Raw genomic sequence first — 17,970 nt, forward strand, 5'->3', positions numbered from 1 at the left:
TCCTCACTAGCTGTGCCTGTTGGACTGCACATGTGCACCTCCTCTCTCTCGTGGTGTGCATGAGATGTGTATATACAGTGCTGTGTGGTCCAGCCACCTCCAATTCTTTCTCTACTGCCTTTGATCTTGGACGGAATCCACTAGCAGAGCCTGCTTCTCCTATTCCCTCAGAAATATAGTGCCATACCTGATAGTATAGCTAGTTTTTCTTCATTCTCCTTCTAGCTGTGTAAACGTTTTTTTTGTTAACTTTACAGTTCTCCTAGATTAGGTTTCTGTTTTTCCCACTTCCCAACTGGAAGCCTTTTCCCCTTCACTCTTATGCCCAGCTTTCCTGGGTTTAAGAAGTTCTTCTCATGCTGGGCTGCCTTCTTGATAACGGATGGCCACCCACAGTGTATCTGCTGTCTGGGAGAGGGACGCGTCCCTCAAAAGTGATCCCACTGCCTCGACCTGAAACCCAGAGCCAGAACCTTAGATTGAAACCTCTCATGGAGAAATCACTACTTCTGGCATCAGACCTGGACTCTTCCACAGAGAGGCCCTCATGCTCTACCAGGTCATTTGTTGGCCCCTACTTTTCCACACCCTGTCAAGAGAGTCCTCCTGTGAGCGTGCGGATGACAAGAAATTAGCTTCTTCCTCCTCCTCCTCCTCGCTCTGAGGTGCAGCCCACCAGAACACTTTCCCCAGCTAGGTTGGTGGCTTCAACCTCATTTGACAGGGGACATGGCTCCAGGGCTCGTCTAAGTATCTCTGATGCTGACTTAAAGAAACTGTCTAAAGACCCTATCCAGGCAGACTGTCAGCCCTCAGTGCTGTTTCCCAGTTTTGGGGACTGAGGCGGCTCACTTACAGGAGCTACAGCACTAATTCCATTTCTGGCACCAATGAAGCCATCAGCACCGAGCAAGTCTTTGACACCAGCTAAATCTGTGGTGTCATCTTCTGAAACTTCGGGAACATAGACCCTCTCTTCGGCACTGGGCATTACAACAGCACCGATGATGCTCCTTCCTCCTTCACAAGACTCTTTAGATAGCCTAAAGACCTTCTGGTATTTGACACTCCTGAGTCTCCGCTTCTTTGACTGGACCTCCTCCCGCTTCTACCCTCCTCTCTAGACTCTCAACATTCTTCCCTCTTTCCACAGAGGATGGCACCTCACTTCCCCAGTGAGGAGGAGGACGAGGACTCCATTGTTCCCTCTACTATTGGACAAATTGCACCTGGTTATCGTCACTATATGACCCCCAATCCTGTCAGGGACTACCATGGATGCAGCCACATGTGCCACTCCCACCAAACTGGCCATATTGGGACCCGTGGGCTATTTATGGGGCACAATTCAGGAACCATCCCAGAGATTAAAGCTGGAGACCTACTGCTCTCCCTTCTCCATTGGTGTCTTGCCCTCAGGAGGTTGAGCCGCCACCAGTACCAACTGAGGAGGAAGATCAGGAAAAGCAGGCATCCCCAAATTTACATTTTTCTTCCTCCTCACCTGATAAGGCGGTTAAGTCTCCACCCCCTACATCTGCTGATGACTTCAGGCAGTTTCAAGATCTGTTCCATAGGATTGCAGACTCCCTACACATGCTGCTGGAGGAAGTCAAAGTCCGGTAGCATAAACTGCTGGATATCCTCCACGCATCCTCTTCTGCAAAGATCACATTACCAATCAGCGAAGCTCTTCTCAAACCTACAAAGGTTCTGTGTCAGACCCCGGATTCCATCCCTTTTACCTGCAAACACGCTGACAGAAAAATATTACATTCCAGCAAAGGATACTAAATGTTTATTTTCGCATCCCACCCCAAATTCTTTGGTGGTCAGTGTGACGAAGGAGAGAGCAACTTTAACAATCTCGAGCTAGTCATCCAGACAGAGACTGGAAATGCCTGGACCTCTTTGGATGCAAGACATACTCTTCAGTCACTCTACAGTTGAGGATTTCAAATTATGAAGCTCTCATGGCCAAGTATAATCTGAACTACTCAAAATTGGTAAATCATGGCCAAGTTTTTCCAGAGTCCAAAAAGGAGCAATTCTAGTCCTTGATAGTGGAGGGATACCACCTAGCCCATACGACCCTACAAGCCTCATTAGACTCTCCAATCACCGATCCATTGCGACTGCTATGGTCATGAGATTCTCATCATGGCTACACCTATCAGGCTTTCCCATGGAGGTACAAACCGCAGTATAGGACTTACCATTCAAAGGCCAGAAACTATTCTGGGAGCACACAGAACTCATTGCACTCCCTTAAAGACACCCAAGCTACACTTTGTTCTCTCAGGAAAAACACGCCAGAACCAAAGAGACGCTTGGGGAAGTACCAACTCCACTGGTGATCCCGAACCCCTCAGTGACATTGACACCCAATGACGTTGACAAAAACCTCCTACTAAATGTAACCAGCCTGCTTCTGAAGGGGATACATCTCACTCACCAGCATCAAAGCAACTATTTTGAACGTGTGGTCGAGGCCCTGAGACGCCTTCCCTTGTTCAAGTCATTTCCACCATCTCTGACGTTCCAACAGTTTGGCAACTGATTAGCTCCGTTTTTCCCGTTTTGGAGTCTATTCACCTCATCACATGGGAGGAGCCACATTTTGTGGTCAGACATACAAGACTGACATGTGATGTCTTCAAGTATGGCTTCATTCTGTATACCTCCCCCACAAACACAAACTTTTATCCATGCCAAGGTGAGTCAAGGATTCACTACTGTGATGGAAACAGCCCAACAACGTCCTACCAATATCGCCAACTATAATCCTAACCACTGATGCCTCCCTAATTGGTTGGGGAATGCATCTACACAAACATAGTGCAGAGCAGATGGTCTTCAACCGAATCCACCTTACACATCAACCTCTTAGAGCTACAAGTGGTCCGCAATACCTGCTGACATTTCCTATCTCTTCTCAAGCAGTATACTGTAAGAGTGGTAATGGACAATCTTGCCTTCATGTCTTGTATCAACAGGCAGGAAGGAGTGAGGTCCCACATGTTATGCATGGAGACAAAAAACTGTGTGCAACTGGTTTATCCAGAACAGCATCTCTGTTTCAGCTGTGTACCTTCTGGGGTACCAGAATACCACTGCAGACACACAAAGCAGGACATTCTCACACGATCACAAGTGGGAGGTGGATATGCGAGCATATTCAACCAATGGGGCCATCCCACCGTAGATCTTTTTGCCATTCAACACAACTCCTGCTGCCCTCAGTTCCGTTCCAGAGTGGGATTGGGGTGCAGATTGCTGCGGGACGCATTCCTCATAACATGGGATGCACCTCTCCTATATGCCTTCTCTCCCTTCCCCCTCCTATTCCAAGTACTTTGCAAAATACAGTTGGACTGAGCGCAGGTCATACTAATAGCTCCAACCTGGCCACGACAAGTCTGGTATACTTAACTTCCACGCGTGATGGTATGCTGACTGACTTGTCTCCACCTAACACTGTGGCTCTTCTCACAGGACTTGGGACACATTCTCCATCCCAATCCAGATGCTCCCACTCAAAGCCTGGCTCCTCTTCTGGTGTCAGGAAATTAACCTTCTCAGATGCAGTCAACAGATACTTTTGAATAGCAGGTGTGACACAACAACCCTCCCCCCACCCCACCCCCCACACAAATGAATGAGATTTTTTACAGCTGGTGCACCTCACACGCAGTTGATGCAGCACACTTATTCTTGACTACGTTCTACATCTTAAGCGGTCACAGTTGGCCAGTAGCTCTATTAGGGTACAGTTGGCAGCAATCCCTTCTTTTCACTCCCTCCATTGATAGTCACTCCATCTTCGTATACCCGCTCATGAAGCACTACTTGAAGGGTACTGAAAATCTTATTCTCATATGAGAGACCCTACCCCGGCCTGGAACCTAGCCTAGTCCTGCGTTCTTTGTCTAGACCAGTGTGTCTCAAATGCAGCCGCTGTGGCTGCATGTGGTCACCAGGGGCTTTTCTTGAAGCCACAGCCTCCTGGTCAGTGGATTGGGGGAGGGCGGGGCAGCAAGAAGTGGTTGGGCCCTACCCCCATTTTGAGCCGCAAACGTTGGAGGAGCAGACAGCCATTGTGAGTTCCCCACCTTCCGGGGGGTGGTTAGGCTCAGGCCTCTAGCTTCAGTCCTGGTGTGGCGGCAGCAGGCTCTGGCCACATGGCGGCGGGCTCTGACCATAGGCTCTGACAGTGGGGCTTCAGGCTTTGGCCGCACAGCGACGGGCTCCATTCTCCGGCCACTGGGCTTCAGGCTACAGCTGCTGGGCTTTGGGCTCACACCCCCTCCCTGTTATCACCCCTGGCCCCCGCTGCCCTTCACCCATTCACTCCACCACCCCCTGGCCTCCACTGCCTCCCTACCCACCTTCCCATCCAAGGATTAGTTTGTCTCCCAGATTGCCAGGGTTGAGTAAATCTGCTGTGAAAAGTGATATTTGCATGTTGGTTAATATCACTTTTCACTGCCTCCCAGCTAGCTAACAAGTCTCTGCTTTGAAAAGTGATATTAACAACCATACAAATATCACTTTTCACAGAAGCAGACTTATTAGCTAGCAAGTCTTTTTTTTTTAAAAGAAAAACAAAAAGCAAAGCCCTGCAACCAAAAAAGCAAAATAAATAACAAAAAAGATAAGAACATGCAAAGCACCTTATTTATTTGTTTCTATTCTGTTTAGGTCCAGTAAAGAATAGAAACAACTGTATGTTGTTGAGTCTGCAAAAACACCCCTACATAAATAGATTACTATGATTGGACATGTATATGTACATATGTATTTGTTTTTCCTAAAGTTAAGTATTTTAGGAAAAATTTTCAAAGCAGCCACCAGCAAGCGACCACCAGCAAAACATTTTGTTGTGAGAACCCTAGGTCTAGGCCCCCCATTTGAACCAGTGGCAACCTGTTCTTACATACACCTACCAATGAAAACGGCCTTTCTTGTTGCCATCACCTCTGCTAGATGGGGAGGGGCGAAATCATGGCCCTCATGGCATCCACCATACGTCTTTTATAAAGACAGAAGTGGCAAAGAGTCCTGTGGCACCTTATAGACCACGAAAGCTTATGCTCCAATACATCTGTTAGTCTATAAGGTGCTACAGGACTCTTAGTCTGGGTCTGTAAAAGTGGCAAACATGGCTACTCTTCTGATACGTAAGACAGTTACGCTACACCCACACTCAAGTTTCTTACCTAAGGTCCCAATGTCTTTTCATCTCAAACAACCGATACATCTCCCCCTTTTTTTTTCCCCCTGAAGCCTCACAGTAATCACAGAAGTAATCAACAGGAGGCAGTGCTACACACCCGAGATGTGTGGCACACAGCCTTCTACTTGGACAGGACTAAACCCTTATGGAGATCACCATGATTATTCCTCTCCACCACCGAAAGATCCAGAGGCACTGCTTTATCTAAACAAACAATCCCTCGCTAAATGGATCTCATTGTATGTTTATCTTACGAGCTCTACGAGAGACAGCCTACCGCAATCAGAACACATTCCACACAATTGCTATCTGCCTTGATTGCCTTCCTTAATAATGTCCCCATGGATGACATTTGTAAGGCTGCCACATGGGCATTGACAGATACTTTCTCCCAGCATTATATTGTTACGCCCGAGGTCGCAATGAACACACTCTTCGGACATGCTGTCCTATCTACAGTTGTGCGCTGTGCAGTAACTGAGGTGCCCTACTACTCCCCTTTCCTTCGGAGCCGAAAACATAACCTCTGCGGCAGAGAAGGAACTGGGGAGCGTTCTGACTGCACAGCGCTATACGTACATCCCGCACACAGTGCAAGAGAGGGGAGGTGCTCAAGTGGTCTGATAGGCACTGCTAGTGAAGATCTGAGATCCCAGTTGCAGGGGATGCTGCCGCACCTACAGCGGAGCATCCATAGGGACACACCTCTCTAAGAACCTCAGTTACTGCACAGGGTGAGTAACCCTCTCTCACAGGTTGAGAGGCTACCATTTTTGTCATGGGTTAGAAACTGACAGAGAAAACAAAACAGAAATAAATGATCAGTCTTAATAGTGAGGTGTCCAAAGGATTTTTTCTAGGACTGGTATGCTTTATTACATCTCTTAATGATGGCACGTTAATTGTTAATGAGGCAACGATTTGCAGGTGGGATGTGTTTTGGTCATGACTAGAGAATGAGAAACTCCAGAAGGACCTAACAACAAAGCTGGGTGGCTGGGCAGCATGTTGGCAAATGAAATTCACAGTAGACTGGTGAAGTTTTCCACACTGGAAGGAGAAAATTGAACTAGTAAGGATTGATGGATTCTGAGTTTACTGTGGCCATTCATAGAAAAGACGTGTGTGTCACTGTGTACTGCTGCTGAATGGAAACAGTAACTCCTTGAGCAACAGTGATCAAAAATGCAAACAAGATGTTGCAGTTTGCTATAAAATGGATAAAAAAAATCACTGAAAATATGCCATTATTACCGTAGCACCTCTGGGCCCTAGTCATGGACCCAGGACACCACTATGCTAGGCACTGGGTATGCGCTCAGCTAGAATTTTGTATTCCATTCTGTTCCTCCATCTCAAAAGAAACCTAGCAGCAGTGGTAAAAGTCTAGAGAAGATGAGCAAAAAATATGAGCAGGATGGAAATCTTCCCTATGAAGAGAGGTGAAAAGGATTAGGGTTGTTTAATTGAGAGTGAGCACCAAGTGCTCCTATTCTTTCTTATAATACAAGAGTGAGACACCCAACAAAATTTAAAAGGCAGCACTGAAAATGAGTAGGGGAAATATTTTACTGTCCATCACACTGACTGGTGATCTCACTGTATGAAACTGTTAGCTAGACAGAGAGCTTAGTAAGTATGAAAGAGTTCACTGAGTGCTAGAGCAACTCCTTGTGGCCAAGTATGGTGTAGCAACTCTCTCCTCATCTTGCATCCCTCAGTTGATTGTTGGTCTGGTGATCTCTTTCCATTGCTTGGCCCTTGAGCCAGGTAATTATGTAGTCCACACAAATAAACAGTCCAGACACCGTCACCAAAAAGTCTTCAGTTGCACCCTTTTCTCAGGGCTCTCTGTTGGTCCCTTTTTCAGAGGCTTCATGCCATTTTCTCGGGTGGCTGGTAGGGGAACCCAGGCCTTCCCTCCATACTGGGTTCCTATAACCAAGATCCACAGTCTGCTCAGTCCAACTCTTTGCTGCTGTTTACCTGGACTTCTTCCTATCCAGGTTTTCTCAGGCCTTCTCTCCCAAAGCCTCTCTAGGTGCACACTTGCTTCAGGGCTAGGACTGAGGGCCCTCCCCTGGAATCACCTAATAAAATCCGAGCATTGAAGTATGAACAAAATCCCACTTCTGCTTACCTATGGGGTGATCTTACGTTTGTCTCAAATAAATGACTCATAAGGCTCCCTCCCTGGGAGTTGCTGTTCTTTTATCAGGGCTTCCCATGAGAGCTGGCTTCACTCTGGTGACTGCCAGCTTCCCCTGCTCATGTGAGGATCCCAGAGCTTGGTCTCCCTACTCTCAAATTCTGCAAGTAACTACAGACTTCGTTCTGCTCTAATCTTGTCAGTATAATCACCACCCAACCCCTTTCCAGCTGGGCATCATCTCCAATTAAGTCTGGCTGTCCCTCCAAGTGCAGCTAGGTAATATAGTTGGTCTTTCAGGGCCACATTAACTCTTTCATCACTTGTGTGGAATATGCACCCTATCACAGTAAAATTCAAAAATATTTATACATGCTTTGAGAATAATAAGACGGTAAAATTTTGTAAGTGCTATAAACATTTAACGCTGAGACCTTAACTTGGAAGAACAAGTTTGAAGGAAACTTCTCCATAATAATGCTTGCATAATTGTCCATTATAGTGGATTTGTATCTTATGAGACATCTGGTACTGACCAGTGTCTGATTAGTTATGCAATTCTATATCCCTTCTCCAACCTACTATATTGGATCCCTACCTCAAGATTTATAACAGTCATGCTTCCGTCAGTTTGCATTTTTGCTGGTGAGTAGCTCTCAACAATGCTCCAGCAGATTGGGTTGTTATCAATTTCTCAGTTTTGGCGAGTCCTTTTTACATTTTGTTGCAATCCTCTTCCTGTATCATCAGGTCCCTTTTAACAGGGTGATAAGAGGTTCTCAATTTTGCCACTTTGGCTTTGTACCCACTATTCATTTCGTTGTGAGAGCACATGTGGCATGGAACTTCAAAGGTGGTCCTTCCTGACCTGTGTGGCAAGGTCTCTTTAACTCTAAGACGGGGTGGGCAAACTTTTTGGCCCAAGAGCCAGATCTGGGTATGGAAATTGTATGGTGGGCCATGAATGCTCACTAAATTGGGTGTTGGGGTGTGGGAGGGGATGAGGGCTCTGGCTGGGGAAGCAGGCTCTGGGGTGGGGCCAGAAATAATGAGTTCAGGGTGTGGGGGCAGGTGGTTGGGGTGGGGGGTGCAGGAGCCAGAGCGGGGACATGCTACTGCTTCCTGAAGCCATGTGGAGACACAGTACGCACATGGTGGGGCAAGCCCCAGACCCTGCTTCCCACCGGGAGTGCTGGAGCGGGATGAGCCCCGGACCCTGCTCCCCAGCAGGACCTCGAGGTCTGGATTAAAAAGTCTGAAGGGCCTGATGTGGTCCCCAGGCTGTAGTTTGCCCACCCCCGCTCTAAGAGGTACTTTGGGCATGCCATCTGCATTCCTCATACATGCTAGTACCGTTGGGTGACCTGTTCCTTTTGGAGTTCAAAGACTCTTTAGATCCAGGACAAAGAGTTCTAGAGTGTCTTTCTTTTGGCATTTCCTGATAATTTGGAAAACATTTCTACTGGTCTTGAATCTTTATTGCTGTCAAATTATCTTGTCTCAATTTTTAAAATCAAATAAATTCTACTTAATTATTTTAGAACATTCAGTAAACTTTTGTATTTTTATATGTTTACAATATTGGCAATCCTAAAAGCTCCTTTATTCTTGGTACAACTGTATGCCCACATCTTGAATTGCCATGATTTCTATTCTGAAATACGGGATTCTCTAATCAGTATTTACCTGAATATTCCAGTGCTGTGTTACACACTTCATTGCTTTTTTCATATATAGGCTTGGAAGGATTAGGTATCAGTAAATGTCAGTTTTACTATATACATACGAAAACCCCTGCCATTAATATTAATATACAGATAGGCAAAGTAAGAAAGATGCTGCTTGAGAGTTTATTATCGTGATTTAATGCTATTTACTTTGCATATTTTGACATGTGATGTTGATAATTTGTATTATAAAGCTTTAATTTTTTTTTCAATTTCTCCTGTTAAATAATTATCAGATTTTCCCCCTCCCCATAATTTCTCACAACTATAAAAATGTAAATTGATACAAATAGAAGAATAATGCCTAAAAATAAACATTGATATTATCCATCACAATTATTATAAAAATTGAATTCTGGCAAGACTACAGATGTATTATTTATTGCAAACTTGGCTCTGCTATTGAAATCTCCTTCAGTTTTTGGTTTATTTCTTCAAATTAAAACCAATGATTTTGTTAGTTCCTGATTACTGTAGACTAAATTCGCTAACGTTGTCCGCATGGGGTATGCCAGTGTAAATGGTCCACTGTGATTAAGGATCATGGTTGTTTTTTTGTTTTTATTTTATTTTTTTAAAGGGCCACATTTGCATTAGCAAGTGGCAAAGGAGGAGAGTGGACACAAGAGGTCAGCATAGCAACTAAAGTAAGCAGAATAGGCCCAAAAAAATGGGAGGTAGCCAGAACAGCTGTTATGTGGTGATTCTATAGGTTTAAGATGCATGCTCTGGCTAGAACCTCATAGAGGTCTGTTGTAAATTGAAGTCGCCCTTCCACCAGCCTCCCCTAGTGTAATTCTGGACAAGGGCAGTATCCTGTCTGGGGCATGAAGTACTTTGTTAGTACAGGCTAGATCACATCATGCAACTTTCTATTCCTTGCACCATCTTTGCAAAATTTGACCCAAAATTTGACTGCTTATTATGCTTTTTCAGGTCTCTTAAACAAGTATTTTACTTGTGCATATTTCTTAAATTGCTTTATTGCCATGGCTCTTCACATATTAACAATTTGAGTGATGCAGGAATTTGCTTCTCTTCCCTGCAGTTGTTAAATCCTTCTAATATCAGGTTCAGATGTGGTAAGAAATACAGTGGAATTTGTTGGATAATATGTTCTGTTCCCTCTTGCTGATTATATATGTTACCTGATAAATGCATGTACCTTTCTTTGACTTTTGAAGTCACGGCAGAATATTTTCTTTCATGATTTTTTGCTCTGTATTCATAGCTACTCAGTGAGCTTGCAGTGGTGGTTACATTTGTCTGAAAAAACTAGAGGCCTTTTCACGTCTCATTTAATATTCAGTTACCATGGAAACTTGCTGATACTGAACTGCATACCACTGCAGCTGGAGTGTAGAGGCATTGCTAATGGTTCGTTTCTTACACTCCACTTATTATCAGTCTTCAGAGTGCAACGGAAATAATAAAATTGCTCACCTGAGTGTTGCAGAGCAGAGGTGACACAATGGAGTGAAGTAGGTCATAGCATTGCAGATTAGAGAAAGGGGCAAACGTAGGCCTATTTACATAACTAATGAAGTCAGTTTCACCACTGTCCTTAAGAGGTGTGGGGATCTTACTCATACCTCTTCCTGTTCTCACCCTTTTTCTTATCCAAATTTTTAAAATTGGGGTAATTTTATTTCTATTAGTTTTATATGATTATTTTCTTTTTCTGGTGGTCTTAATTTCTAACAGCTGCTCCTCTTATTTGTGACCTGTAACTTCGTAACATTTAGGAAATCTTAAATATTTATGAATTTTAATACCCTTAAGAAGAGACACATAATGGACTCGAAATTACTTGAATTTCACTGATGCTATTTTTAATTGTCTCAAGTGGATGTCATCCCTCAAACAAAGGTAATCTGTGCATGAAAAATTGATCAAATACCTTTAACTGGTAAATTATGTATGTGACGTTGCACTCCATATGTTTATGGAAATATGCTTCAGAGTTCAGAGTAGCAGCCTTGTTAGTCTGTATCCGCATAAAGAAAAGGAGTACTTGTGGCACCTTAGAGACTAACAAATTTATTTGAGCATAAGCTTTCGTGAGCTACAGCTCACTTCATCGGTGAGCTGTAGCTCACGAAAACTTATGCTCAAATAAATTTGTTAGTCTCTAAGGTGCCACAAGTACTCCTTTTCTTTATGCTTAGGAGTGTAAATATAATGTAGCTGGAATATGCTTTATGAAAAGGTCTCTTGTAAGGTATCATTGCAAAGCTTATAATCTACTGAGGGTGTTCATACTATTTGTATTTGTAAATGTATTAGGCGTAGACTTGTGTGTTTTTGTTTTTTAACTTGGTAACTTACTTTGTTCTGTCTGTTATTACTTGAAGCCACTTAAATCCTACTTTTTATTCTTAATAAAATCACTGTTGTTCATTATTGAACCCAGAGTAAGTGATTGATACCTGGGGGAGCAAACAGCTGTGCATATCTCTCCATCAGTGTAGTAGAGGGCGGACAGTTCATGAATTTACTCTGTATAAAGCTTATACAGGATAAAATGGATTTATTGGGGGTTTGGATCCCACTGGGAACTGAGTGTCTGGGTGCTGGAGACAGGACTACCTACTGAGTGGTTTGCAGTTAAAGCCTGCAGCTTTGGAGATGTGGTTCAAACCCTGGGTCTGTGTTGCAGTAGGCTTGCGTGTCTGGCTCAACAAGACAGGGTTCTGAAGCCCCAAGCTGACAGGGAAAACGGGCTCAGAGGTAGTTTCAGCATGTCAGGTGACAGTCCCAAGGGGATCTCTGTGACCGAACCTATCACAATGTAGATCCCTGAATTTAGATTCTACATAAAATATATGTTCAGCACAGATCAGAAAAGGAAGATTTTGTGCTATTACACAAATTGACTCTCTTCTTCCTCACCACAGAAATTGAAATAGCGTCCAAATCTTACCACTTTTTGCCTGTGCAACTTGCATTTCTATGATCCAACTTTTTCTTTCTGGCTACATATCTAAAACCTTTCTTTGGGTCTTCATCACACCCCTTGATTACTGTAACCAGCACCACCACCTCCTCACAGGCCATCCTAATAGCTATGTAACTTCCTTCAATCCATACAAAATGCAGCTGCTAAGATCATCTTCTTTGCATGTGAATCTGACCATCTCACTCCTTCTTTGGATCCCTGCACTGGCTTACTTCATTGCATCAAGTGCATGCTTTTTGTGATTGCTTTCAGGGGCCTATACAACTCTGTCCCTTCTTATTTATTTCCTCTTGTCTTGTCAGATCACTTCCCATCCTCTGTGGTGCCAATCTGTGTTTGTCTGCTTATCCCACAGTTGTCTCCCTGCTTTCTTCAATACATTTTGTGCATGGAATGCCCTTCCGTAGCTGTCCCACAAAGCCATTATACCTTTTAAAAATCTTTTGTAAGTAGTTACCTTTTCTGCAGTTTCCACAAGAGGTGAGCTAAGGCTGGGATTCTCCCTTCCACACAGAAGGTGGGCTGAGTCACCCTTGCCTTCCATCTCCCTCTCCTCCAAACCCAGTGGAGGTTGTGCAGGTGTAGGGCACGGAGTTCCCTCTAAGCTGTGCAGGCACACAGCAGGCTATCAAGGACTGCACAGGCAGGGAGAGGTGCTGCTTCCCCGGCCCTGGAGCTTTCCTGGCCCCAGAGGGGAGAGACGCTGCTGCCCTGGGCTGCTGTGGCAGGGAGAGACTGGGAGAGCTGGGCAGCTTGCACCCTAGAGCCTGTACTCCCAGCCAGAACCCCTACCCTAAACCTCTGCCCTGGCCCTGAGCCCCCTCCTACTTCCCCAAATCCCTCATCCCTAGCCCCACCCCAGAGCCCACACCCCAACTCTCTGCCTTAGCCCTGAGTCCCCTCCCAAACCCCTTGGTCCCACCCCTGCCACACATCACCTCCATATTGGTGCACATAACAAAATTCATTCCACACATGGACGTAAAAAATTAGCGGGAACATTGGTGAGGGCTACTCTGAGACAGAGGAATGTGTTTGGGACTCTCACTGTCTTCCTTATCTTTTCGCTGATTTTTTTTTTTTTTAACCTGGAAAATTTCTACAATCTGGAACTATATTACAACTTCCATGGAATCCTCTCAGAGAATTCCAGGAGTAGCTGCAATCGGGTAATCTGTGGTACTGTCATTCCCTCACAGCTTGGTTGTCAGGAAGATGAAAGTGGGGAAGTGCACTATAATGCAGACTCAGAGTGATGTAGAAATGTCGCCTCCATAGCTATCTCTCCATGTGTTTTTAAAATCAGGACCTAAGCCATCTACTTATCTTTTATTTATTGCATGTAAGAACTATTGAATGTTGGAGGAGAGTGGAACCTGGGAATTTACATTATAGAAAGATGAGAGGGTTAAATCGTAGAAGATGGTTGGTAGTGAGAGAAGAGAAAGGGGGTTAGTGATCTATTAACTTACTTATTTGAACTCCAAAACCATGTAACTACTATGATAGATACCTGTTCTCACCATGGTCTTTTGTATTTTGTGTCTTTATCCTCCATTCCTCATCTGTTATGCTCTTTACGGTAGGATCTATACCTTCGTTTGTGATTGCGAAGTACTTAAATACTCTCACATCTGAAATAATAGTGGTAATTACTACCACTACTAAAATTTTTTTGCACCTTTATTATATAAACAGGTTGTTTGCATAGGTTCAGAAAGATTACTCTTTGAGGCAGTATTGTTGAGTGGGTAGTTAAGGGCTGTTTCTGTCATTGCTTGTTAGCTTCAGTGTCCCTACTTGTAAAATGGGGATAATATCCACTTCGAGATTTTTTTTTTTTTAATTTTTTTTTTTTTTTTGGAAAGGGGAGGGAAATCTTTTATATAAGGAATGTATTATTACAGAAGAAGAAAGGGGTGTAAGTGTAGTTTCTTTTTAATATTTTTTTTTTTTTAGCAAAATAACTACAACTAAATGAAGCCCTGGAAAGCCTCTGTTAAAGTATTAATAGTTGATGTGGGCCCAGCAGGAATAAAAAGCCACATCTTAGAAGTTTGTTTTAAATAACTTGAGCCTGGTCTGAGCAATATTAGAATGTACTTTTAATTTGGTAGTATATATTTCTCCTTTATTTGTCATTTCTTCTTTTGGTACAGCTCCATTCTATCAGACTGCTACAATATTTCTATGCTCAGAGTACAGAGTGGATGGAGGTGTTACAGTATTAAGAGTGATAGATTTTTGTAGATACTGTTTTGAATCCAGGTTCATGTTTCAAATATCTGTACTTATTTGTTCAGAAATCAAGTTTAAAAAAAAAAACAACCTAACCCTAAGTAACTGATGTTTTCTGCATAAGTCGTCTTGTAACTTCAATCATAGAGAAAACATTGCACTGTCAAAGTAACACTTTTAGTCAACAGAAAAACTTAGGCAAACTATCTACTTTAAGTGAAATGTATTATGGAATAGCTTAGTTGCCTGGTGGTGGTGCAATTTCTGAGCAATTGTACTTCATTTCCAGGTTCAAGTTGACAGAAGCTAGGAATGTTGTTGTGACCAGAGTTGTTTTTCTGAGGGCAAGTCTACCCTACCGTGCTACATTGGCACAGCTGCATTGATACAGTTGTGTTGCTGTAAACACACTGTGCCGACAGAGTGCTCTCTGGTTGGCATAATAGCCTCTGCCTCTGGTGGAGGTGAAATAATGTCGGTGGGAGAGTGTTTCCTGCTGACATAGTACTGGTGTGGACAGTGCTTAGGTTGATGTAACTTAAGGGGGGGGATGTCTTTTTTTCACACCCCAAGTGACATACGTTACATGGACTTAAGCGGTAGTGTAGACCAGCTGTTAGAGGTGTAAGATGAATGGAAATTTCAGTCTTGGTTAGCTGTGGTAATAGCTTTGGTAGGTTTGGAGAGCCTTTTCTTCTGCTCTTGGCTGGAGGAATCGGGGGCAGTGCAGGATTAAAGGAAACATCTGGGGAAAAATAACTATTCCAATATTGAGGAACCGTTGAAGTCAAAAAACTCTGTAGGTTGTGAGCTAATATTCTGAGTTCCTGCCCTTGGGAAGGCAGCTCCTAAAGGCATAAATCTTGATGATTGGGAACAATATTGTGGAGGAGGAGAATGATAGATGACTATTCTAATTTATCTTATAGAAACCTAACAGTAGTTTTTGTTTACTTATAAATGATATTCATGTTAAGTATTATTACAGCTGAGTCAAATATTAAAATTGAAAAAATATATATCCTAAAAGCACAAAATACCCTACATTTATATTTTGTGTTTTTAGGATATATATTTTTAAATTTAGTGGGTGCATGAATATTGTTTTGTTACACAAACTGAGAGAACAGGTTAGCTCAGAATGATCAAGTTATTTAGCCAGTTGTTCTCTTTCCTCATTTAACCTGATTTTTAGGAAATAAACATTAACTCCTTGTTAAACTTTTATTTTTAGATAAATGAATTGGTGGATGCCCGTGATGTCAGCATTGGAGCCTGGTTTGAAGCTCACATAGAAAATGTAACCCGAGCAACAAAAGGACATAAAAATGGTAAAGCTCAAGCAAAAAGTGGCAATACTTACAGAAGGACTAACGGAAACTTAAGCCAAGATCATTCTAGAGAGAATACAAATAATTTGGACAGTGCACCTTCAACATCTTATTCAGACTGTATGGACACTGAAGATGCTATTTATCATATCAAGTATGATGAGTAAGTGCTCCTGATATTGTTATGAGGACACAATGTGAATTTATTTGGTTTGTGTAAACCAAGAATATTGTTGAAGAAACTTGGATCCTAGAGAGAGCAAGTTCAAAATTACAACCAAAAAGCGGTATTAAGAAGCCATAATACATTTCTTTTGGATGTAATGACTAATCGGGGTGTGACAAGAATTTTTTTTACTCCTGAATTCCTATGAAATATTTAACTTTTATGGCTCACCTTTATGAAACTTAAAACCCTCCCCTTAACAAGGAAGTGACATTAAAAATCAGATTTGCTGTATTTGTTTTGCTGCATAAGATATGAGTATAAGTAAAGCATAACTTTTTAAAATTTATATTACTCCCATTGACGTCCAAATGGAGAGACAAAACTCTCATGGGAGCAAAATCTGGTGCTTGAATTGGATGAATCTGACTCAAGGGTAATATTGATACACACAGTTACCAGTCTGCCTTTCATGTAAATCTTTATAGCCAATCCCCCAATTGAGGGATTGAAAGCAATTCCATAATTTCAGTGTGGAATGAGAATATTGGGTGAAGAAATAAAGATTCAAACCTGCAATGAATGTGCCAGTGCAGACTCCTGTGTCAGAGTTCCATAGAGTTTAATGGGATTTCACAACACAGAAGTCCTCACTGGTGCATCAGCTTACAGAATTGGGACCAAGAAAATAAAAGCATCCTTCCATTTAAACAGACTTTAGCAACTAAAGGAATAATGTTGAATATTCCGTTACATTGCTAAGACTAAAATACATGGTGCTTTTGTGTTTCGAGTCTTCATAGTAGAGGATGATGCATGTACCCTTGTACAGGAGTATAAATGAGGTATATCTTGCTGAGGGTGAATTAATTATAATATGTTCTTTATCAGAGTTTCAAAAGAAACTTTAAATCAGCACTGTCTGTTAAATTTTAAGTTTATTTTTCCAATATAATACAATAAAACAATTATTAATAGGAGAAGTAAAAATTGATTTGCTATTTGTTGGGGACCTGAACATAACTTCTTTTAACTACTCCTGATAGCTGGGTTTTTTAATGTGCTCATGCTTGATGATCATACAAGTTTGATCTTTGTGCACCATCTGTTAGTTAGTTTTTTTATATATGCATCTATACAAACAAGTCATGTGTCCTTATATGTAAAATACAATTTTCCCCCCTCAATATAATAATAAAATATCAGTTAAATTAAAAAGTTACAAGAAAATCCTGCAAAGTACCTTAAAAGCCCTCGATATAATTAAAATATCACTATAGTGTGACAGAAGTGAATCATTCTGTGATTTTAAAGATCCAGTTTTAAGACTGACTGACTTTTTAAGGTAGAACAGAGTTGTTTAAAGGAGACATGGTGGCACAAGAAAAAGCATAAAAAAATTGTGGAAATGGCTTTTGTGACCAATGGAAGGAAATTGTTTAATCTGCTCAGCTATTGTCAATTCGTATAAGTCAAAGAATTACTGGAGAGGTGAAGCAACCCTGGAGTTAGAAGATATAGGATGCATGGTGTCACTTGCGCAGACATACAACAAACAGTTTCAATTCTGTTCCTCTATTGTCTGTACCTTAAGGTTTAGCTGGGCATTTCTAGCAGGCGGAGACAATCAACTTTTTTGGCTTCCTTTAATATGATCTGCAGCAGGTTTGTATTCTTAGCTAGTGACCATCATAACTGCATTGTTTTCTTTTTTTTAACTGTCTGAAATTGCCTTGAAGTCATGATTACCTACTTTCACTGGAATGAACTTGCTAAATATTTAAGTGTGAGCTTCTGAGAAAACAGTTATTCTGAGGCTGTGTGGAGAGCAAGATCTCTGCATTTTTCAGTTAGTAGTGAGAGCTTCAGATATAAAGTTATCCCCTGGCAGACAAAACAGCTAGCTAGCAATGAGTGGTGCAAATCCACCAAGGTCCAACTTTAATCAAATGATGTGGTCTTATTCTTCTGTGTGGAAAAACACAGAGCATTTTAAGTAATTAGAGAGTTTAGTAAGATTTCTGTTCCTCTTTAAATGACAGCTTCTTCTGAATCTAGACAAACCACAGATTGTGTCCACATGTTTCTTTATTATTTATTTGCATTGTGGTAGCACCTATTAGCCCAGGTATGGACTAGGTTCCTGTTGTGCTAGGTGGACTGT

At 42.3% G+C, this 17,970-nt stretch overlaps 1 protein-coding gene across 4 annotated transcripts in view; it reads left to right on the plus strand.

Moving 5' to 3' along the window:
- Positions 1 to 17,970, plus strand: part of UHRF2 (ubiquitin like with PHD and ring finger domains 2) — a 178,420-nt gene that overhangs the window by 40,667 nt on the left and 119,783 nt on the right. For all 4 annotated transcript variants that reach the window (XM_077817655.1, XM_077817653.1, XM_077817654.1 and 1 more), the window contains exon 3: positions 15,544 to 15,803. In XM_077817655.1, the coding sequence (XP_077673781.1) occupies positions 15,544 to 15,803 (260 nt within the window). The remainder of the gene's footprint in view (positions 1 to 15,543; positions 15,804 to 17,970) is intronic.

Source organism: Eretmochelys imbricata, chromosome 5 (genome assembly GCF_965152235.1).
Source record: "Eretmochelys imbricata isolate rEreImb1 chromosome 5, rEreImb1.hap1, whole genome shotgun sequence".
Classification (NCBI taxonomy): domain Eukaryota; kingdom Metazoa; phylum Chordata; order Testudines; family Cheloniidae; genus Eretmochelys; species Eretmochelys imbricata.